This window comes from Nyctibius grandis, chromosome 1, assembly GCF_013368605.1.
Source record: "Nyctibius grandis isolate bNycGra1 chromosome 1, bNycGra1.pri, whole genome shotgun sequence".
NCBI classification, from domain to species: Eukaryota; Metazoa; Chordata; class Aves; order Nyctibiiformes; family Nyctibiidae; genus Nyctibius; species Nyctibius grandis.
In genome coordinates, this window is record NC_090658.1 from 68,110,441 (window position 1) to 68,134,569 (window position 24,129).

Below are 24,129 nucleotides of genomic sequence, written 5' to 3' on the forward strand. Positions count from 1 at the left end.
TTTTTGCCTTACTAGGTTTTCTGACTGGTGTCAACTTGCCAGTTTAAACTTTAAGTCAATAATTCTTTTTCTACAGAACTGTTTAAACAGATATTTCAGCTTTTGTGATGGTTTCCTTCAGCTTTTTTTCTCATCTATCTTTGTACTTTGCTTTTGTAGATGCAAATTTGCAGGACATGGTGTGTAGTCTTTCTTGAGTATAGCTTCTCCAAATATGCTTGTCTGAATGCTAGTGTAGATACAACATTTAAGGTACTCCACTATTGCCCAGGAAAGTCCATGGCCTGTCAGCATAATGAAGCTAAGCCTTGTTACCAGGTGAAACCTATTCCTTAGTTCATTGTAATTTGAAATTCTTACTGTAGTGTTTCATGGTCTTTGATTTTTCCCAGAAATGAATGGTAGTCAATTCTACCATCAGCATCTCTGCATTGGTGTCTTGGATAGTTGATAAAATACATCTCTCTGGTCTGTAAATGATTACTCTGTATCTTGGCTACTTGCTCTGAGGAATTAAAAACTTTTAAGTGGGAGTAGTGTTATGAACTTTGACACCAGACACTCTTCAAACTTGCTTTATTTTGGTTTTTGGGAACCCGGAAAATTTCATAAGGAAGCAAAATAACCTCCATTAAAACATTATATTTAAGCCCTTTAACTTTTAGTCTAAAGTGTATAAAATTCCTTAGGTCCACAGGTTCCATATTAACAAAATAGATTGATTTTCTGCGTTCTGTAGCTTTAAAGTAAAAATGACAAAGCTCTTTATCTCTAAGAAACTTCTGAAATATATAATGAAATAATATTGTATGGAAGTATTATACTTATTATACTAAAGAAGATGAGTTATGTGTACACAATATGTGCATTCATAGAGAATGAGCAATTAATTAAATTAATTAATTTTAACCTTCAAACTATTGTAACTCTTAGGGATAATGTCCACATAGCCTCCGACTCCTCAAAGTGGTGTATGAATGCCTGGAGAGGAGGAAGGAGGAAGAAATTGTTTGAATAGTTCTAGAGGAGCATGACTTCAAACAACTTTCACAGGCTGTGAACTGTTAGGAACTTTCAGTTACCTCTTATTACTTTCTTTAAAGAGAGTTCAGTTCACTTACAGGGATAACAACATGTAAGGGTAGCAGAGAGACTTGTCAAAGTATGTTAGGATGAAAGATGTTTGTTGAGTGGTATTTGCCAAAAATTGTAAACAACTGAATCTGTACTTACTTGAAATGACAGAACCATATTAAACGATAAAATAACTTAGGTTCATGATTCAATAGTGTAATATTTGTGAGATGTAGTGGCAGTTGAGTTTTAATAGCTTGAGTGAGCACACTGTAGAAATGTTTGAGATTTAATTTCTAGAAGCAATTTTAATTTTTTTTTAGCACAGTGCAAATGACATAATTTTAACCTACTTCTTTCCTGATGATTGACATCTGTGGGAGCAGGTGTAAGTTATTAATCTTTAAGGGTGGTCTACATGTGCCGCTTACTTTGAAGAGAGGGGGAAAAAATCAACTTGTTTTTTCTCCCCCTCTTATTCTGTAGTTTCTTAGGTAGTTGAGAGGAAACTTTGTCATTAAATCTGGGATCTGTGATAAAGACTTGTTCAGATTTTCTGCTTGGAATATAATCTGGGTCTTAGTAGAGGATAACACTGTTTAAATAATCATCATGCAGTTGGCCCTTCTTTTTGTTTACTAGTTAGAAGCAAATGAAGATCCTGTTGGGTTTGTTTACTGCATTCAGTCAGTGGTCTAATTAAATATTTGTAACAAAAGGCATTTAAAAGATGCCAGCATTGACCATATTTTATGCACATATGAACAAGTGAAATATATTGGAGTTGATGCAGGTTCTCTGGTTACTTGCAGTTTGCTAATACAAAGTAAAAACGTTTTGCTTAATGTACAATTAAGATCACTTTTTAACCCTGAATTAAGAGAAGTCTGAATGAACTTGATACGGAACAGATGTTTAATTGTAGTTGAGTTTTGATCTGCAAATCAATTTTTTCCCGACTGCTCAGATGTGTAGACTAGGTTTATTCAAACACTAAGTGATCTGTTTGAAGTATGACATCTTTTATTTAGAGAAAGAAAAATAGGGATGACATTAAACTTGACACATTTTTAAAATATTGGTCCAGATCCAGCAGACACCACTGAAAGTAACGCTTATGTGTGAAGTCATCTCAAAGCCAAAAGATGCTCTCTGAATATCTGCAAAGTTCATGCAGAGGGAACCAAAACCTTTTCTTTCACCTTTGGCATCAGCACAACCAAATGAATGTATATGGTATAAATACACTTACTTACATAGTCTGAATGTAGATATCAATTTTGGCACCAACATACAAAAGGACAAGAATAGTACCTTCCTTACTCTTTCAGTACTCAAAATGCTAAATCCTGAAGGAAAAAAGAGATTTGCCAGGGTTTTAGATAAGATCTGAACATCTTCCCACAAATCAAAGTAGGCAAATGACTCTCAGAAAGGTTAAAGTCACAAATGATCTCAGAAAATTTTACCCTGTGGCTGAAGTGAATTTTGTATCCTGTATAAACATGGTCAACTGCGCAGCTTGGTTTCAGTGGGAAAAGGGGATGTCACCGTGATAGCAGCAATGGGCTATTTTTACACTTTGGAAAAGGCATCGTTTCCCTCGCTGTGCTTTGGGCATGGATCCAAATGTCTAGAAAATGAGCAACCCTTCCACCACACCAGTGTAACTTCTCACTTGTTTTTTAAAGCCTATGTTATTTCCATGGTGGTCTGTTGGCTCCGTCCATCCCAACCTATGGCTCTGGTTACACTTTGGCTTTCCTCCAGGCTGCGGCTACTGAAATTACCCCCCCTGGCACCCCTGGAAAAGGGTTTGTGTCCAGCCAGATCAAGTCTCTGGTCCTCCTCACTGCATGGCAGTGATGGATGTAAGCTCCAGTGCAGAGAGGGGACAGCTAATAAGGGTGGTCTCTGGGCTGCAGGGTTGGTTTCTGCCAGGGCCTGAGAGAAGAGTAACAGCACTAGATTTGTCCTTGGGCACCGAGTGGCAGAGGATGCGTTGGGGATGCCTGGCAGCTGTGCCCAGTGCATGGCCACCAAGGGCAGGGACAGCCTCCTGGGCACAGTGACTGCCTCGGGGCCAGCAGCCTTTGAAGGATGCTAGGCAGAGGGGTGGCAGGCAGGGCTGCACATGGAGGGCCCCATCACCCCCATGTCACGGTGCCACCACCCAGCAATGCAATAGTCATGATGCCCTGGGGCAGGATAAAAGGGGACATCCTCCTGTGTCCCGCTGCCAGCCTGCCCAGCTTTGGCATAGGGACAGAGCTGGCCCAGGGGCAGCCTGAAGACCTCTGAGAGGAACTCCTTGAGGAACCAGTGGAATTACTTGGAGGAGGGGGCTGAGGGAGGAAGACTGGCGGTTGGACGAAACTGCTGGAGGTTCTCCGCTGCAAGGCCAGCTCCTAGTGGGGCCACATTCAAAGCTTGTCTGATGGACTGAAATCCTGCCTTAGCCTTTGGGGAATAGATGCCAGCTCCTCAGGAGATGAGAAGAACCACCAACACCTAGAAGTGCCTGAGGCTATCAGGTCTTTTCAGCTGGATAGCAGTGGTGAGACCAAGGGAACGCCTTCTTGAGGAGCACTGCAGAGCTCTCTGTCCTCATCCTCTGCAGAGCTAGGGGCAGCAGCTGTAAGAAATGGGATGCATAGATGCTGCAAGGGGTCCCATTGCTTTGGAGCACCCACTGGTGTCCTGCTGGGCCTGGGAAGAATTCTTGCCCCCAAGGTCAATCAGGTTAGGGGCATTTTGCTGCTCTTGGAAGCCCCTGAGATGGCTTCAGGTTGAGGGAGAATAGGGATTGGGTATCTCCTGGGAGGCATTAGCAGCCTGTGGGACAAGGAGGCAGGTCTTGCACACATGCTCAGGGAATAGCTGATCACCAGTGCTGGGGTCAGAAAGGAATTTTCCCCCAGGGTAGATTGGCACTGGTCCCTGGGTGTTTTTTGTCTTCCTCTGCAGCATTGAGCATGACTACTTGTCAGGGCTCCTCTGGTCCATTTTGGCTAGGTTGCTGCTGGCTGCTCATGTACCACGAAGATGGCCTCTCATGCCCTGCAGCTGAGGGAGCAAGGCTTTTTTTCCCCCAGGGTAGGCTGGTGATGGTCCCTGGGGGAATTTTTGCCTTCCTCTGCAACGTTGAGCACGGCCCCCTTGCCAGGGCTCCTTTGGGCCATTTTGGCTAGGTTCTCGCCTACTGCTCTTCCACCTGCAAGGCACCACATGTGCCCTGGCTCTCTGCCATTGCAAGTTTGTAGTGGGAGCAAGCTCTGGTATTCCCTTGGTTCCATTTCCTCGGGTGTTCTTGTGCAAAACAGCCTGTGCTTGGAAGGGATCCAGGCTTGCTGCACCGTCAGGAGCTGCCACTTTTCAGCTCTCCCTGCATGCAATACAAGTGCAGGGCAGGCACGAGAGCGCTTTTCATGCATCACTGGCCAAGAAGCATGGCAGAGCAATTTTTTGCAGCCAAAAAGTATGCTTGTCATTGCTACGTGTCATACTTTGGAAAATACCCCACAGCACCACACACCTCTCCTCCTCCTCCTCCTTCTTCTTTTGTGTATAATTGGTACCAATCCTCATTTTTCAAGTTCTCGTTCCTCAGGAAACGGGGACTGTTTGGCTTTTATTCCTGCTGCTGCCTTCTGTGACTTGCCTTTGCCAGGCTGCAAGGGATGTTTTTTTCAAGCTAAACTGAAAAATGCATCAGCCTGGTCCTGGCTACTGTCCTGGTTTGGCCCAAACCAGGCCAATTAGTCTTAAAGAAACCAAGGTCACTGCTAAATTCCTCACTGCTTAGGAGTGAAGAGCCAAAGGGGGGTCGCACCTGCAGGGAGGAGCAGACAGGGCAGGTGACCCAAGACTGACCAACAAGATACTCCATCCCATACACGTCATTCTCACTTTCCTATTTATCACTAACCCACTGCCTCCTGGAGGTGGGGCCTAGGAGGGAGGGGCCCTCCTGTCTCCCACTGATTGGTACCAGCTTTGCCAATTCTCCAGTTAAAAGCCTGCAGGTGTGATGGCAGGGGGAGCTACTGCATTTTCCCCTCTACCTGTGCTGGGGGGAGCAACTCTGCCTGAGGAGGATTTCCAAGCTCTCGATCTTGGTTTTGTATATATTTGTATATATTTGATTATTCCAATATTATTATTACACTCTTTTTCATTATTGTAGTTTATTAAAACTGTTTTAATTTCCAACCCATAAGTCTCTCTCCCTTTTCTCTTTTCCTTTGGGTGTGGGGGGGAGGGTTAACAGAGAGCATCTGCCACAGGTTTAATAGCTGGCCCAGCTTTAAACCGTGACAGATTTATTGGTGCCCAACGTGGGGCTCGAATAGAAGCTCCAACAGGTTGCTCTGATAAGTTGAATCCTGGCTCTGGTGGGAGGAAACCCAGAGAGCTCAGCTGAGAGAGTATCAGATTTCTTCCTTTGAGATTTACGAGGGGTTGGAAATTAAAACAGATAGTGAAGATGGTGATGTCATTTTGAATGCTGTGTTATCTCATCTTTTTATAGAGTTTCTTTCACAGTTGAGTATTGCAATGATGCCTTACCTGCCATGGGCACTGTGTTATTGCTTGCTTCTTATGAATGTTTACATGCAGTTTAGCAGTGGGCGCTGGTCGAAATGTATTGTTTTGGTATGGGGTTTGATACTGATTTATGCGGTGATAAACTGGGCAGTTCCTATTCCGATCTCTTATCTCTATGACACAATGATGGGCAGCTTTAATCGTGAATCAGTAGCAGCGACTTCATTTGCACGCTCCAGGCGTCCTTTAGCTGATTCTGTTAATGATTACACTTCCAGTTTTACTTTGGGAAATAGTACCTTCTCCTTTTCTGCCAAGCTGATTCCACTAGATTTTGCGAAATTAGGATGGTGCTGTCTAGGTGGCATGTTTTTATTTTTGGTTGTCCTGAATGTGTTTCTGATGTGGGATAAGATTAAATATCGGTGCAGGGACAGTTGTAGGTGTTATGCAGCCACCTCAGATCCTACAGTGTGTACTGCCGCTACAGCCACTAAACCCACTGAAACCTCGGCAGCCTGCACTACAGCTGCTACACCCCCCAAGATGGCCACTGCAGCTACTCAGACTCTCAGCACTCCCACGACAGCCACTGCATCTACTCAGACCCCAGCATCTATCGAATCTGTACCAATTGCTCCTGTAACCAGGAAGAAATACCAAAAGAAATCAGCTCGTGAAGAGAAGGATGATGACTCGGAGCCTTCTAAGGCAGAGCCATCATATGACCCAGGTGAGGGCCCTTCTCAGGCAGAGTTAGGGCCTGACACAGAGGGGGGTTTCCTCAATCGTCCTTTTAAAGCAGACCCATCACAGAAGAAAGGTCCTTCTAAAGCAGAACTATCACAAGAGGAGGACTCGGACGTAGAGATAACCTACCACTCCTTATCCCTGAAGGACCTGAGAAATATAAGGAAAGACTTCAGCCGTTATGACGGTGAACCTATTATTACCTGGTTGCTCCGATGCTGGGATAATGGGGCAGACAGCATGCAGTTAGATGGCAGAGAAGCCAGACAGTTGGGATCCCTGTCCAGAGATGGTGGTATTGATAAGGCGCTCGCAAGAAAGTCAAACACTGTCAGTCTCTGGAGGCGACTATTGTCAGCTGTAAAGAGCAGGTATCCCTATAAAGATGATGTTATGAGTCACCTAAGCAAATGGACCACTATAGAAAAGGGTATTAACTACCTTAGAGAACTGGCTGTGCAAGAGATCATTTATAGACACCCACGGGACATTGTAGATCCTGTAGATCCTGATGAAGTGGAATGCAACCGATCCATGTTCCGGAAGGTTGTGAAGAATGCTCCACCGACATATACCCACACATTGTCAATATTGGTATGGGGAGAAGATGATATGGCACGTTCTGCTGTGGGTGAAATGGCTAACTGTATGCTACAGTATGAAGATAGTATTTCTTCCCCACTGCAGGCACGCATCTCGTCTGTGGAAAAACTGACTAAGGAAAACAAGGACTCATTTAAACAACTATCAGACAAACTGTCCATGATCGAGAATAAACTTGACTCTCTACCTACACAGGCCCGTGTTGCAGCCGTTAGGAGAAAACGCTCTCCTACAGGACCGGCTCAAAGGAAACAGAACACATCACGAGGTATCCTGTGGTTTGCCCTGCGTGGTTATGGGGAGGACATGAGCAGATGGCATGGACAACCTACCAGTACCCTACAGGCACGAGTACGTGAGTTGCAAGCTAAAAGAAATACCAGAGAGAATTTTTCTAGAAGGATGGCTGCTCCAGTTACCAGTGAGCAGGACCCCAGTCAGGGTAGATGGGCCTCAAATCCCTTTTTCCCAAGTGTGAATAGGAGAAATGAAGGTCCAGTCCCTGTGAGCAGCACGAATCCATTTCTTAATTAGGGGGGCCCTGCCTCCAGCCAGGTGGAGGAGAGGGACAACCGAGTTCATTAGACTGTGTGGATTCGATGGCCTGGCACATCAAAACCACAAAGGTATCGAGCCTTGGTAGACACTGGTGCACAGTGCACCCTAATGCCATCGGATCATAAAGGGGCAGAATCTATCAGTATTTCAGGAGTAACAGGAGGATCTCAAGTGTTATCTGTATTGGAGGCCAAAGTGAGCCTAACTAAAAATGAATGGAAAAAGCACCCCATTGTGACTGGCCCAGATGCTCTGTGCATCCTTGGCATAGACTACCTTAAGAGAGGGTATTTCAAGGACCCAAAAGGGTATAGATGGGCCTTTGGTATAGCAGCTGTAGAGACTGAGGACATTAAACAGCTGTCTACCTTGCCTGGCCTCTCAGAAGATCCTTCTGTTGTGGGGTTGCTGAAGGTTGAAGAACAACAGGTGCCAATTGCTACTACCACGGTGCACTGATGACAATATCGCACCAATCGAGACTCCCTGATCCCCATTCACAAACTGATTAGACAATTAGAAAATCAAGGAGTGATTGGCAAGACTCGCTCACCCTTTAATAGTCCTATATGGCCAGTGCGAAAGTCTGATGGAGAATGGAGATTAACTGTGGACTATCGTGGCCTAAATGAAGTTACGCCACCGCTGAGTGCTGCTGTGCCAGACATGCTAGAACTTCAATACGAACTGGAGTCAAAGGCAGCCAAGTGGTACGCCACCATAGACATTGCTAATGCATTTTTCTCTATTCCTTTGGCACCAAAGTGCAGGCCACAGTTTGCTTTTACCTGGAGAGGTATCCAGTACACCTGGAATCGACTGCCCCAGGGGTGGAAACACAGTCCTACTATTTGCCATGGACTGATCCAGACTGCACTAGAAAAGGGTGGAGCTCCAGAACATTTGCAATACATTGATGACATCATTGTGTGGGGTGATACAGCAGCAGAAGTTTTTGACAAAGGGGAGAAAATAATCCAAATTCTTCTGAAAGCTGGTTTTGCCATAAAAAGGGGCAAGGTCAAGGGACCTGCCCGGGAGATCCAGTTTTTAGGGATTAAATGGCAAGATGGGCGTCGCCAGATCCCGATAGAGGTGATCAACAAAATAACAGCAATGTCCGCACCAACTAACAAAAAGGAAACACAAGCCTTCTTAGGCGTTGTGGGTTTCTGGAGAAGGCATATTCCAGATTACAGCCAGATTGTACGCCCTCTTTATCAAGTGACCAGAAAGAAGAATGATTTTCATGGGGCCCTGAACAACGACAGGCTTTTGAACAGATTAAACAAGAGATTGTGCATGCAGTAGCCCTTGGACCAGTCCGTACGGGACAAGATGTTAAAAATGTGCTCTACACCTCAGCTGGGGACAATGGTCCTACCTGGAGCCTCTGGCAGAAAGTACCAGGGGAGACTCGAGGTCGACCCCTAGGATTTTGGAGTCGAGGATACAAGGGCTCCGAGGCCAATTACACCCCAACTGAAAAAGAGATACTGGCAGCATATGAAGGAGTTAGAGCTGCTTCAGAGGTAATTGGTACTGAAGCACAACTTCTCCTGGCACCTCGATTACCAGTACTAGACTGGATGTTCAAGGGTAAGGTTCCCACTACCCATCATGCAACTGATGCTACATGGAGTAAATGGATTGCATTAATTACACAGAGGGCTCAAATAGGAAACCCTAATCGCCCAGGAATCTTAGAAGTGATCATGGACTGGCCAGAAGGCAAAGACTTCGGAATGCCACCAGAAAAGGAGGTGACACGTGCTGAAGAAGCCCCACCATATAATGAATTACCAGAGGATGAGAAGCAGTATGCCCTGTTCACCGATGGATCCTGCCGTCTTGTAGGAAAGCATCGGAAGTGGAAAGCTGCTGTATGGAGTCCCATACGACGAGTCACAGAAGCCACAGAAGGACAAGGTGAATCAAGTCAATTTGCAGAGGTAAAAGCCATCCAGCTGGCTTTAGACATTGCTGAACGAGAAAAGTGGCCAAGGCTGTATCTTTATACTGACTCATGGATGGTGGCAAATGCCTTGTGGGGGTGGTTAAAGCAGTGGAAGCGAAGCAACTGGCAGTGTAAAGGTAAACCTATTTGGGCTGTTGAACTGTGGCAAGATATTGCTGCTCGGCTAGAGAAACTAGTCGTGAAGGTACGTCATGTAGATGCTCACGTATCTAAAAGTCGGGCAACTGAGGAACCGATGTTCCAACAAGCCAACAAGCGGATCAAGCTGCTAAAGTGTTCCAAATAGATTTAGACTGGGAACATAAAGGTGAACTATTTTTAGCTCGGTGGGCTCATGACACTTCAGGTCATCAAGGGAGAGATGCAACATACAGATGGGCTCGTGACCGAGGGGTGGACTTAACCATGGACTCTATTGCACAGGTTATCCATGATTGTGAAACATGCGCCGCAATTAAGCAAGCCAAACAGTTAAAACCTTTGTGGTATGGGGGGCGGTGGTTGAAATATAAATATGGGGAGGCCTGGCAAATTGACTATATCACACTCCCTCAAACCTGCCAGGGTAAACGCTATGTGCTTACCATGGTGGAGGCGACCACTGGATGGTTGGAAACATACTCTGTGCCCCATGCCACTGCCTGGAACACTATTCTGGGCCTTGAAAAGCAAATCTTGTGGCGACACGGCACGCCAGAGAGAATTGAGTCGGACAATGGGACTCATTTCAAAAACAGTCTCATAGACAACTGGGCCAAAGAGCATGGCATCGAATGGGTATATCACATCCCCTATCATGCACCAGCCTCTGGGAAAACTGAACGGTATAATGGGCTGTTAAAAACTACCCTGAAAGCAATGGGGGGTGGAACCTTTAAAAACTGGGATAAGCATTTGGCACAAGCTACCTGGTTAGTTAACACCAGGGGATCTATCAATCGAGCTGGCCCTGCTCAGTCAGACCTTCTACATACAGTAGAAGGAGATAAAGTCCCTGTGGTGCATGAAAGGAATCTGTTGGGAAAAACTGTCTGGATTCTTCCTGCAACGGGCAAAGGTAAACCCATTCGTGGGATTGCTTTTGCTCAGGGACCTGGATGTACTTGGTGGGTGATGTTGCAAGATGGTGAAGTCCGATGTGTCCCTGAAGGTGATCTGATTCTGGGTGAGACTACTTAATTCTGAACTGTATGTTGTTGCTGCATAAGTGTCTTTCAGGTTAAGACAGTGGTGATGAGACCGGAGCTAGCTGCAAGTGGCATCCAGTAACCTCCTCGAGACTGACATTTTGAACCTGCAACCCGTGGGCACAAACCATGACAAAAGAGAGACTGCTAGCCAGAGAGACTGCTGAGAGACTGCTAGCCAGATGGAAACCCACAATCCTGAACCAAATGAACTTAATGAACTTTTTGTATAGAGAAGAATCATAAACTAATGATATGTGTATATATATTTGAAAATGAAAAGGTAGTGGTGATCTGAGTATGACATGAATGGTATGGAATAAGGGGTGGAATGTCCTGGTTTGGCCCAAACCAGGCCAATTAGTCTTAAAGAAACCAAGGTCACTGCTAAATTCCTCACTGCTTAGGAGTGAAGAGCCGAAAGGGGGTCGCACCTGCAGGGAGGAGCAGACAGGGCAGGTGACCCAAGATTGACGAACGAGATACTCCATCCCATACACGTCATTCTCACTTTCCTATTTATCACTAACCCACTGCCTCCTGGAGGTGGGGCCTAGGAGGGAGGGGCCCTCCTGTCTCCCACTGATTGGTACCAGCTTTGCCAATTCTCCAGTTAAAAGCCTGCAGGTGTGATGGCAGGGGGAGCTACTGCATTTTCCCCTCTACCTGTGCTGGGGGGAGCAACTCTGCCTGAGGAGGATTTCCAAGCTCTCGATCTTGGTTTTGTATATATTTGTATATATTTGATTATTCCAATATTATTATTACACTCTTTTTCATTATTGTAGTTTATTAAAACTGTTTTAATTTCCAACCCATAAGTCTCTCTCCCTTTTCTCTTTTCCTTTGGGTGTGGGGGGGAGGGTTAACAGAGAGCATCTGCCACAGGTTTAATAGCTGGCCCAGCTTTAAACCGTGACAGCTACACATGTGCATTATGTTAAGGCTTGTGAGCATTGGCTCTTAAACAGATTCAGAAAAATAAATAAAAAAAAAATCCTGTTTCCACTTGTAACCTTTGTGATGTATATCCTTGAAAGTGTTTTTGGAGCTGAAAAACCCCTGGTACTTCAGGCAAATAACAGTGTTATTGTTATTCAACTCATGGTGAGCTCAGGGAATAAAATAGTTATGCTGTTATGCATGACAAGCTATGACCTAGGTCTGAGAGGTCCATCCAGGAGAGCAGCTCTCTGCAGTGCAGGTCTCAGGCCCAGTGAGGAGACAGGGTCAGACTGAGGGCTTGATCTTTGAGCCTCACTAGTGTCAGAGATGTGGGGTTTTGCCATCCTGTGGAAACACAGCAAAACTGTTTACAGTGTTACAGCTGAACACAGAAGACTTTCAAAAACTGTACTTCACACACACTTTTTTCAAATTTGTTCAGATGGTTAAATTATCTTGAGACGATCCACAACTCTTACCCCAAGCAGAAGGTACATGCCTCCTTCCCACAAAGGGACAGAGCCAAAGCGTAGTCTGGGACATGATTACCCATTCAGTCCTTTCTGCTAGTGCAGAGCTGGGAAGAAATGTCATCAGAGATTTCTTCAGCATGTACTGCTAGGTAAAGGAGGAGACAGGAAGAAAAATAAAATATTTTTCAGTTGGAAGAGACCTACAATAATCATCTAGTCCAACTGCCTGACCGCTGCAGGGCTGACCAAAAGTTAAAGCATGTTTAAGGGCATTGTCCAACTGCCTCTTAAACAGACATGCATGGGGCATCGACCACCTCTCTAGGAATCATGTTCTAGTGTTTAACCACCCTCTCAGTAAAGAAATGCTTCCTAATGTCCAGTCTGAACCACCCCTAGTGCAGCTTTGAACCATTCTCATGCGTCTTATCACTGGACACCAGGGAGAAGAGATCAGCACCTCCCTCTCCACTTCCCCTCATTAGGAAGCTGCAGCGGGCAATGAGGTTGCCCCTCAGCCTCCTTTTCTCCAAACTAGAGAAACTCAGAGACCTCAGCTGTTCCTCACAGGACATTCCTTCCAGCCCTTTCACCAGCTTTGTTGCCCTCCTCTGGACACATTCAAGGACCTTCACACCCTTCTTAAATTATGGGGCCCAGAACTGCACACACTACTCACGCTGAATACAGTGGGATAATCACCTCTTGACCAGCTTCTTATGCTGTGTTTGATGCACCCCAGGATGTGGTTTGACCTCTGGGCTGCCAAGGCCCACTGTTGACTTGTGTTGATCCTGCTGTCAACCAGCACCCCCGGACCCCTTTCTGCAGTGCTGCTCTCCAGCCCCTCCTCTCCCAGTTTATACTTATGCCTGGCGTTACTCTGTCCCAGGTGCAGAATCTGGCACTTGTTCTTGCTAAATTTCATGTCACTGATGATTGCCTGATGCTCCAGTCTGTCTAGAACCCTCTGCAAGGCCTCTTGTCCCTAGAGAGAGTCACCAGCACCTCCCAGTTTGGTATCATCAGCAAACTTGCTAATGGTGCATTCAACTCCCTGCATCCAGATCACTGATAAATATATTGAACATAACGGTTAGCCCTGAGGAACATCACTAGTGTTTATATTGCATTTGTAGCTGGCAACTCTTTTATAGCCAAACAGATCCATAATATCCTATTCTAATTCCTGACTGCACAGAAATCTCCGTTCTGTATGTTTGCTGCAATTGCTTTGCTCTGGTTTGCTCTTGTGAGAAGGAGTTGAAGGACAGAAACCTTGTTACCCCTGGTTTTATGAGGTGGTTGTATTACAGGGTGGCATCTGCAGTGTCTAAATGCAGTCTTGGAATCAGTACTGGAATAACCTTGGTTAGATACGTTCTTTCTGTGTTCTCACTTAAAAAAAAAAAAAAAAGGCATAACTGCCGTTCTGAGTACTGTCGTGTTTTGAACTACCAGCTCTGTGCGCCTGTCCTCACTTCTCAGCCTCTTTGTATAGCTAGGCTGAATATGCTCCCCTTCTTGTGGGGGCTGAGTATGGACTTAAGGCTGAAACGGCAGTAAAAGCTTAGAATCTGGAATAAGGAGATTTCCTTGTTTTCAGTGCTAATGTTTGCTGTGCTATATACACATACATATGCATGTGTATATACCTATACATAAATGCATATCTATACATACATATATAAGGTTAGCAATTATAATTTTTCACATTGGTTGTGACTATCACTTGACACCTCAACAACTGGTAGAAAAAGAAATAGAATCCAGTTTAAAGAGTACCATTAAACTGTGCAAACCATGGTGCTGCCTTCTTAGAGTCCCCTGCTCTTCTATTAGATAGTTTCTAACTTCTGAAATGACTGGATCACAACTGTTGTCTTCTCTGTGTAACTTCAGTTCTGGTTTAGAGACACTCTTCTAGGAGCGTGGAGTTTTCCTGAAAAATTGTATGTTATCATATAATTTAAACTGTGTGGTAATGCCTGTCCCCAAATGGAGTACAAAGAAATTGCACTTGAAAATTTTGATTTTGCAAACTAAATACTTTTGCAGATTTTTAAAATTATATCACGATATTAAAAAAAACCCACAGCTAGGAGTCTTTTGATTTTACAAGTAGGATTTTATAATGAGAGCTGCTGCTGATACTGAGAGGCTTCTTACTCTTTTAAATACACAACAGAGCTCTATAAATGTCACTTTCTGATGCTATAACTTCTTTGTATCGTGCTGTTGTCTAGAATGTAGACTAACATAACTTGGCCTTCATGGCACGGTAGTGTTTTTCCTTATGTGGAAGAGCTATAAACGTACAAAAGACCTTTAAAGATACAGTGGGCATTGCCACTGTATCTAAATTCTGTGTTGACTCTGACTTCCTAAGAAGAAATTGTGCAATATTTTACTGTTATACTGGTAATATATTTCCTGTAAATTTGGCTGCTTTCTGTTTCTGTATGTCAAAGACTTGATTTTAACTGTGGTTTTTAGTTTATGAACTTTATGAAAAGCTACATAATTAGCAACTGACTCCAGATATGGACTTAATGATAGCATATATTATTTCTGCACTAATCTGTCGATTTCCTTTACTAAAATATGTATACCTGGAACTTGCCTTTGCAGGGTGTGATCACTGACATGCACGATGATTTAGGGAGAAAAAATACATCTATTACATGCATCTAAGCAGGCTAAGATTCTTCAAACCATCTCTTGCTTATACTTTTCTTGCTTTTGATTCAGCTCTTCTCTATATAACTGATTTTTTTTATTAAGCTGAAGGTGGGGCTCTCAAGAAAACTAAGTGGTTACTTCAGACTGCTGGGGGAAAGAGTCATCTGTCTTTCTGAGGAGCACAATTTTTGAAAGTACCAAACAGGTCCTCATTTCAAAAGTGACTCTGACTTCTAAGTTCCACTGCCTTGCTGTGATGCTTGTGCTGCTAAACATGCTCATTTTTTAAGTGTTTCTTTGAAAATTTCTGATCTTCAGGACTGTAATGTCTGCTGAACAAAGCGATCTTGAATAAATAGAGCTTTAGATTCTTGGGGAATAAAACAACAATGCCTTCACTATTTGCTCAGTGCATACCTTCTTTTCTGCTCGCTCCCTCCCCTCCTGGCCTTAATGTTTTGTGGAGCTGAGCTGCAGCGAGTGCCGAGCTGGGGCAAATTGTGCGCGCTCTGCCACTGTCTGCGGGGACAATGGCTGCAGTGTCGCGAGGGCCTATGCAGGGGCGGTCGATGGCGGTTCTGTGGAATTGCAGTGGTGTACGGCATCTACTGAGATCTGTAGGATAAACAAATGCAAAAATTCTTTTAAACTGCCAGGCCTCTGAAAATGCCGTGTTGTGGCCTCATTGATAAATGCCACAAATAGCAGAACAGTCATGAAGGAGTTGGTTCAAACCCGGAGACTGCATGCCATTCATGTTCAAATTTTAACTGTGGAAAGAAATTCTCATCTTTCCCACCCCTGAGTATGTGCTGTGAGCCGTCTGCTCTAAAACTTTGTCTCCTGTCAGCTGCCATCTCCAGTACAACAAATCTTTTCCCGAAAATCCAGCACACAGAAATAGGGCCTGGGCCTGCTTTTCATTACCAGCAATAGGAAGATATGGGGTGCCCTTGTTTACATTCCCAGTTCCAGGTACAAGAAGAACAGATAAAACTTCAGGACTAATTGCCACTTGCTTGAGCTGTAGTCATACTGAGCTACGCTAAGCAGACTTTTCAGGAGTGTGTTAAAATGATGATCGGTCCTCGATTACTACTATGAAGTAGCAGCCTACAATATTGAAAGTAACCTCAAATAAGAATGTGATCTTTTTGTTTTCTTTTGTTTCTGACTTTCACAAATACTATTTTTAGGAAGAATAAACTTCTTTTAAGACTTTTTTTTGAGTATCCAATGGATTTGTTGGATACTGAGAGAGTTCATAAATCTACAGATAGAAGGCAGCCCTCTTTTCTTATTTTCTGCCCCTCAAAACCTCTCCAGTACAGATAGCTTAGACATGGTGCTTATGCTCTGCTTACACTTGTATGCTGCTTCTACTGGTCTGATCACCAACTTTTAGTGGTCTGCTTGTTCTTTTTGTCTCTTGAAGATGATAACATGCTTCATTTTTCTTGGGAGTTCATATCACCTGATTCATAAAAGTTATTGAGATGTATGCCAAAATGCTTGAAATGCAGAAGTTAACAGAAACTAACATTGTAGGAAGTATATTAATTTTTAGAAGATATTAATGTAGAAAAATTTGGCTCACATGAAGAAGTCTTTGGTTATTTTAAAAGTAGAGATCCAGAAAAACAAATTTAAGAACTATTTAGTGACACTTAATGATGCAAAATATTTAAATCAATTTAGGTACTGAATTTTCCTTGTGCATTCAAGTCAATTTTTTGAATGAATTGAAAAAAAATTATATATCTTTATTTTTGTCAGTGATATGTATAGCTTTCAAAATATGGTGAACAGTGTATCATAAGAAAGCTACAGCTTTATAATATATTTTATTGATATTTTAAATTTTCCTGACTAATACGTCAAATTACAGTACCTGTAATTAAGGATTTTACTGACTTACTGATAGTACTTTTTTTTTTTTTTTTTTTTTTTAATTCCAGAAAAGAGCAAAAGGCCAAGTGCTGTTTGACAAAGTGTGCGAACATCTCAATTTACTGGAAAAGGACTATTTTGGGCTGTTGTTTTATGAGAATTCAGAACAGAAGGTAAGCCTGTAAGAGGGTTTTCTTTGTTTGTTTTTCTATATTGCTACTGACTTCAATAGTTCAGTGAGGTGTCTTGTATTAAATGCATACCATTACAAACATTTGGTAAACTGTTGTAAAATGTCAGTTCTTGTCTGCTGTAAACTTGCAACATGTGCAAGATACTGATGTGTATGTTGAAATCTAACAAAGTGCCCATTTATTCTTTAGAGTGGGGGAATATCTGCATTTTTGAGAAAACTAATTGAGTAATTGCTAGACTTTATGGTAAAACAGTAAAATAGTATAGTAAAACAGTAAAATAGTATAGTAAAACAGTATGCCATCCCTGCAAGTGAAGACAGGAAATTTTAACTAATATCTTTGCCTTAACAGTCTGACAACTCCCCAAATTTCTGAACACTTTAATTATTTACTTTTTTTTAAAAAAAAAAGCAAACAAAACTTTGGATGGTAAATAACAAAACCAAAAAATCTTCTTCCTGACTTTCGAATAATTCTGCTGACTTTTCTCATGTGTGTTTAATAATGCTTTGAACAGGAACAAGAAAGAAATCTTGCCCCTAAATCTGTAACTATTAGGCCTTACAGTTCCTTTTCTATTAATTTTAAGCTTAGGGAAAATTTTGGCATTTGTAAAGATGAGACTGGAGCTAGCCCATCACCAGTAGTGGATGGTAGTTGTAGAAATGGTGTTTTGATATGACCATATTCAAGTAGGATCTCTTAAGTACCTTTTGCTAACTTATTTTCAGTCTTCTTTTGCACTTGCTTGCATGTTGGATGGTCAAGCACATCTAGATAGCTGAGATGAGAAAAATCTTAAATCAGTCGGTGGCATGCATTCCACTAATAACCAAAAGCCAATTTAGCTTTTCCTAGCATCTGAATATTTACAGTTAGGTATGTAACAGCTGTCACTTTGTCCATGAACTAAAGATACACCTGCGGTCATCTTTTCTCTCATAAAGAAAACGGACTAATAATTACCAACTGAAGTGGAAAAAATTTTGGTTTAATCTCTGTATTTGTAGCAGGAAACAGCATTACATGAGTACTATACTTAGTCTAAAAGCTTTTGCTTTTTTTCTGTCATCTTTCTCATCCCACTATTGTGTATGAAATGAAGTCTAATTTAGTGGTCTGAATAAATTTGAATTTCTGACAACTTGCATTAAAATGCAGTTGTTTTCTAGAGTTATTTGCTGCAAGGCTTTCTGTGCAGCATTGAGCAAAATACTCAATCCCTCTGTATTAAAGATCCCCATATATAAAATGGGCTTGATGTGTTTTTACTTGGATATTTTATTTTTGTTCTTGATATGTAAGCTATTTATAGAAATGAGAACTTCTCTGATGTAATAATGAAGAGCAGCTCAGTTGATATCTTTATTATTATTTGTTATTATCACATGTTGTCCCTTTACTTCTGCTACTCACTATTGAAAATCTATACTCTACACACAGAGCAAAATAACATAAAACAACAGTCTGATCTCTGGCAAGAGAGGAGAGGTCTAATAGCAGACCTGGGATCCTTAACTATACCAGGAAATGGGCCATTTGAGTAGACCCTAGGAGGGCGCTTTTGGCTTTTGAAAGTAGAGCAGGAAAGTCTGGATTGGTGTAGAGTTAAATCTTTTTTTTTTCCTATCTTTTTTTTTCTTTCTAATGTACTTCTAGTTGGACGAAGAGATTTCTTTGTATTCCTCAGTCATGTGAACAGAGAAACAGAGTACCACACCTTAAAAAGAGTCCATCTGTTTTTTCATATGTCTTTATCCTTGGAGGTATTAAAAACTTGACTGGATATGAGCCTGGGCAACCTGATCTAATTCAAAGCTGGCTCTGACTTGAATCACAGTTGGACCAATTATTCCCAGAGGTCCCTTTCAGCCTAAATGAGTCCTTATCCTCCCTAAATGAGCTCCCTATCCATTGACTATGGAGGTGCCACTGTAGCAACACTCATAAATGAGGTATTTACATAAATTAAGTGAGAAATATCTGGATAATGAGGTCCCTGTCGTTCAATTACTTATAAGCCCAGGCTAAGTCTACCAATCTATTTGAAGAGTAGACCACTTGTCACCTGAATTATGGACAGCAACAGGCTTTTATTTAAAAACTTCTGGGGAAATCTACTCCAATTCGTTATGAAGACTAAAAAACCACAGTTACTGGATTTTGTCTTCTTCACACAAGTAAGTTCTTAGTGTTATCTGGAGAAACTGAAAAAGGAGTCTTCTGTAGCAGATTTGCATTTCCCAGTTCCTACTTTCTGTTGCAGGATTAAGTTTAATTTATGATGAACTGAAGGAACTACAAGATTTTGAATGCCAGTGAGTCTCAGTGAAGGATGGGTTTATTTTAGATATTTCCTGTCTGGATAGCCCATATGCTCTAGATTGTACCCAAAGTGCCATTATGTGGATGGTACTATGCCTCTGGTGTGGCTCTAAGTTGTGATTGCCAGATGAGTGGGAATACCGAGGTTTTCAAAGAAGAATTTGAAAATGTGGGCTTTGGCATGAACTAGTCACTTCAGTAAGTGCTTATAGTCTTTTATGGGTTGGACAGTCTGTGCTGTAACAGGTGCACATTTACATAGGCTTGCTTATTTTTACTGCTATTGTCTCTCAAGTTACCTAATTCAAAGCTTCTGCTTTTGTATAGCACCATGTTTGAAAGTTCTTACACCAGTTATGGTATAAACATATCATGATAAATGTGAAGTGTAGTTACTGAAGTGTCTTAGTATGGCAAAATTACTGGTTGTGTGCTAAGAAAGTTCCCCCTCCCCAGTTGCTATTTCTTTCATGCTGGTAAGTTTGAAATTGTATAGCTACACGGAATGTGCTCAGTAAGATTGGAGCACTCATTTTTGTTATCAAAGAGATTTTTTTAATACACGGATGAAGATCATTTAAATTGTTTTCATATGTTAAATATTTGTGGTATGTTTTTAATGAATGCTGTGCTTCTGTCTTAGGACTTTTAAGGGTCTCAACTTTTTTTCATTCTTTTAAAAAAAGAAAAAAAAATAACATTTTATGTTTTGATTTAATTAATAGATGGAAGTGGTGGGGGGGCTATCAGTTGTGTTCCGCAATAGCTGCCAAAGAAAGCTTGGGGACTTAGAACTTTTACTTGTTTTAGGGCCTTCTCTTTTGTTCACCTTTGTAGTAAGTTTGAATTCTTTTTTCATCTCAGTACCAGTTCTTTCTGATGCATTTTTTCTCCTGTTACAACTGTTGTCTTTTCAGATTAAAATGCCACAAATCTCTGACCTCCAGGCCAGTCAGTAGTAAATGCTGAATAATGTGTTTTTCTCATTCTTGTGCACTCATCACAGCCACCCATTTATGAGCCAGCTGTTGAAGTCAATGGCAGCTGTGGGGTGTGGAAACTGAATGCCAGGCACTCTCTTGAATTTGAGCTGCTCCCTAATGCACCATCGGGGTACCATTGGAGGAGGAGTCCCATTAACTTCTCTCTATGGGTGTTCTGTGCAGCTGGGAGAGATGTTGTGTCTTCAAATCAGACTGACTTTTGTTAGCTTTAATACACATTTTAAAACTATTTAGGTCAAATTACTTATTAATGATTTCTTTTGTGGTTTTGCAAATGTTAAATTTATTGGTCTAAAGTTTAGTTAGTAATTTCATTGCATTACACCCTCAAAAGTTCATGAATGCTCCATTCACACTGTAATTGGTCTGCAGAAGTGTTAGAAAGCTTCTGCTCTTATGTTCTGGGCACCAGCTGGAAATGCTGCTTTTCTGGATTTGTACAAAATAGTTTTGTACTGGTAGAGAACATTTTGTTGTTCTTTGACAATTCATTACTTTGTCTCTTCTATAACCTTACCATTCACAAATTAAACAAATAGATTTCTGCCTACTGGAGAAAAGTCGTGTATATATACTCTTTTTGTTTTGAAAGACAGACGTGTCTATTCTGCATTAAGAGGTCTATTTCAGGGTAAATTCTTTCAGTAGTGTTTGTTTTATCCATAACAAAAGGCAAAGGTGGGAAAAAACCCCACCCCTGTAATTATGCATATAAATGGAATATAAGCATCTGATTTTATTTGACAGAACAGTAATGAAAGTTAGTGGCAAAGTCTGCTTCCAATAAGATATGGAAAATCAGAAAATGAATTCTATAACTTCTGTAAAGAAAGGATTGTTCTTCTCATCTTACAACTTATTCTGTATTGTATGTTCTTTTCTCCTACTCTATAATGGTAAAAGATAAAGCACTGAAAGTAACATATACTCATGAATCCTTGTTTTCTGCTGTAGTTAGGCCATGCTATATCCTTTACTTATTTATTTTATACTATATCTAAAATTTAAGAGTTTAAGCTACTTCTAGTTATCTCTGTAATTGAAAGAATGTGGCTGTGTATCATTTCAGAATGGAATTCATGCCAAAACTGAAAACCTAGGATGATAACTGTAGCTGAAGTGAGTCAGCTAAAATTATTTCAGAATCACAGAATCACAGAATCACAGAATCAATCAGGTTGGAAGAGACCTCTGGGATCATCGAGTCCAACCATTGCCCTCATACCACCCTGTCAACTAGACCATGGCACTAAGTGCCATGTCCAGTCTTTTCTTAAGCACCTCCAGAGATGGTGACTCCACCACCTCCCTGGGCAGCCCGTTCCAATGTCTAATGACCCTTTCTGAAAAGAAATTCTTAATATCCAACCTGAACCTCCCCTGGCGAAGCTTGAGGCTATGTTCTCTTGTCCTATCGCTAGTTGCCCGGGAGAAGAGGCCGACTCCCACTTCACGACAACCTCCCTTCAGGTAGTTGTAGACTGCAATAAGGTCACCTCTGAGCCTCCTCTTCTTCAGGCTAAACAACCCCAGCTCCCTCAGCCGTTCCTCATAGGTCATACCCTCCAGACCCTTCACCAGCTTGGTCACCCTCCACTGGATTCGCTCCAACACCTCAACATCTTTCTTGAAGTGCGGGGCCCAGAAATGGACACAGTATTTAAGGTGCGGCCTCACCAGTGCCGAGTAGAGAGGGACGATCACTTCCCTAGACCTATTCCTGATAGAGGCCAGGATGCCATTGGCCTTCCTGGCCACCTGGGCACACTGCTGGCTCATGTTTAGCCGGCTGTCGATCAGCACCCCCAGGTCTCTTTCCACCAGGCCACTTTCTAACCACTCTTCCCCCAGCCTGTAGAGCTGCATGGGGTTGTTGTGGCCAAAGTGTAAGACCCGGCACTTGTTCTTGTTGAACCTCATGCCGTTGGTCTCGGCCCATCTATCTAAACTGTCCAGATCCCTCTGTAGGGCCTTCCTACCCTCCAGCAGATGGACACTCCCACCCAGCTTGGTGTCATCTGCAAATTTACTGAGGGTGCACTCAATCCCTACGTCTACATCATCTATAAAGATATTGAACAGCACCGGCCCCAGAACTGAGCCCTGGGGAACACTGCTAGTGACCGGCCGCCAGTTGGACTTTGCCCCATTCACCACCACTCTCTGGGCTCAGCCATCCAGCCAGTTTTTAACCCATCGAAGAGTCCACCCATCCAAGCCCCGGGCAGCCAGTTTGTCTAGGAGGATGCTGTGGGAGACAGCGTCGAATGCCTTACTGAAGTCTAGATAGACTACATCCACAGCCCTGCCCTCATCTACTAAGCGGGTCACTTTGTCATAGAAGGAGACCAGGTTGGTCGAGCAGGACCTGCCTTTCATGAATCCCTGTTGGCTGGCCCCGATGCCCCGATTGTCCTGCATGTGCCGTGTAATGGCACTCAGGATGATCTGTTCCATCACCTTGCCTGGCACCGAGGTCAGGCTGACAGGCCTATAGTTCCCTGGATCATCCTTCCGACCCTTCTTGTAGATGGGCATTACATTTGCTAATTTCCAGTCAGCTGGCACTTCTCCAGTTAACCAGGACTGCCGGTAGATAATCGAGAGTGGTTTGGCAAGTTCATTTGCCAGTTCCTTCATTACTCTGGGGTGAATCCCCTCCAGGCCCATAGCCTTGTGGGTGTCCAATTAACACAGCAGGTCCCTAACCGTCTCCTCCTGGATCCTGGGAGGTTCACACAGCCCCCCGTCCCTAACTTCAGGCTCTGGGGGCCGAGTCTCCTGAGGACAACCGGTCTTGACATTAAAGACCCAGTCAAAGAAGGCATTGAGCACCTCTGCCTTTTCCTCATCCCCTGACACTACTCTACCCTCCTCATTCAGCAAGTGGTGGAGGCTCTCCTTGACCCTCCTTTTTCTGTTAATGTATTTGTAGAAGCTTTTTTTTGTTATCTTTGACTGTAGCAGCCAAATCGAGCTCTAATTGAGCTTTGGCCCTTCTAATCTTCTCCCTATATGACCTGGCAACGTCCCTATAGACCTCCCACGTTACCCAACCCTTCTTCCAAAGCAAATAGGCTCTCTTTTTTTCCTTAAGTTCTAGTCTAAGTTCTCTGTTTAACCAGGCCGGTCTTTTTCCCCGACGGCTAGTCTTCCTACACACTGGGACAGCCTGCTCCTGAATATTTAGCAATTCCCTTTTGAAGCATGTCCAGCCTTCCTGGACTCCTTTGTCCTTCAGGACCGATTCCCAAGGGACTCTATCCACCAACCTCTTAAACAGGCTAAAGTCTGCCCGGCAGAAATCTAAGGCAGAAGTTCTACTCTTGCCCCTCCTTACTTCCCCCACTATCGAAAACTCTAACATTTCATGGTCACTATTCCCAAGACGGCCACCGACCCTCACATCTCCCACTAGTCCTTCTCTGCTCACAAACAACAGGTCAAGCAGGGCCCCTCCTCTAGTGGGCTCATTTACCACTTGCATGAGGAAGTTGTCCTCCACACATTCGAGGAACCTCCTAGATTGCTTCCTCTCTGCCATGTTGTATTTCCAGCAGACATCCGGTAAGTTGAAGTCGCCCACGAGTACAAGGGCCGGTGACCGGGTGGCTTGTGACAGCTGCTTGTAAAATGCCTCGTCCGCCTGCTCATCCTGGTTGGGTGGTCTATAACAGACTCCCACCGTAATGTCCGCCCTGACAACCTTCCCCCTGATCTTTACCCATAGACATCAACCTTGTCATCCTCATCATCTTCCTCAATTTCGACACAATCCAAGCACTCCCTAACATACAGTGCTACCCCACCGCCTCTCCTGCTTCGCCTGTCCCTCTTAAAGAGCTTATAGCCATCTATGGCAGCACTCCAGTCATGAGAGTCATCCCACCACGTTTCTGTGATGGCAACCACATC

General features: G+C 43.1%; 1 protein-coding gene across 14 annotated transcripts in view; it reads left to right on the forward strand.

Moving 5' to 3' along the window:
- EPB41L2 (erythrocyte membrane protein band 4.1 like 2) overlaps nt 1–24,129 on the forward strand; it is a 140,849-nt gene that overhangs the window by 64,374 nt on the left and 52,346 nt on the right. For all 14 annotated transcript variants that reach the window (XM_068397098.1, XM_068396994.1, XM_068397058.1 and 11 more), the window contains exon 5: nt 16,757–16,861. In XM_068397098.1, the coding sequence (XP_068253199.1) occupies nt 16,757–16,861 (105 nt within the window). The remainder of the gene's footprint in view (nt 1–16,756; nt 16,862–24,129) is intronic.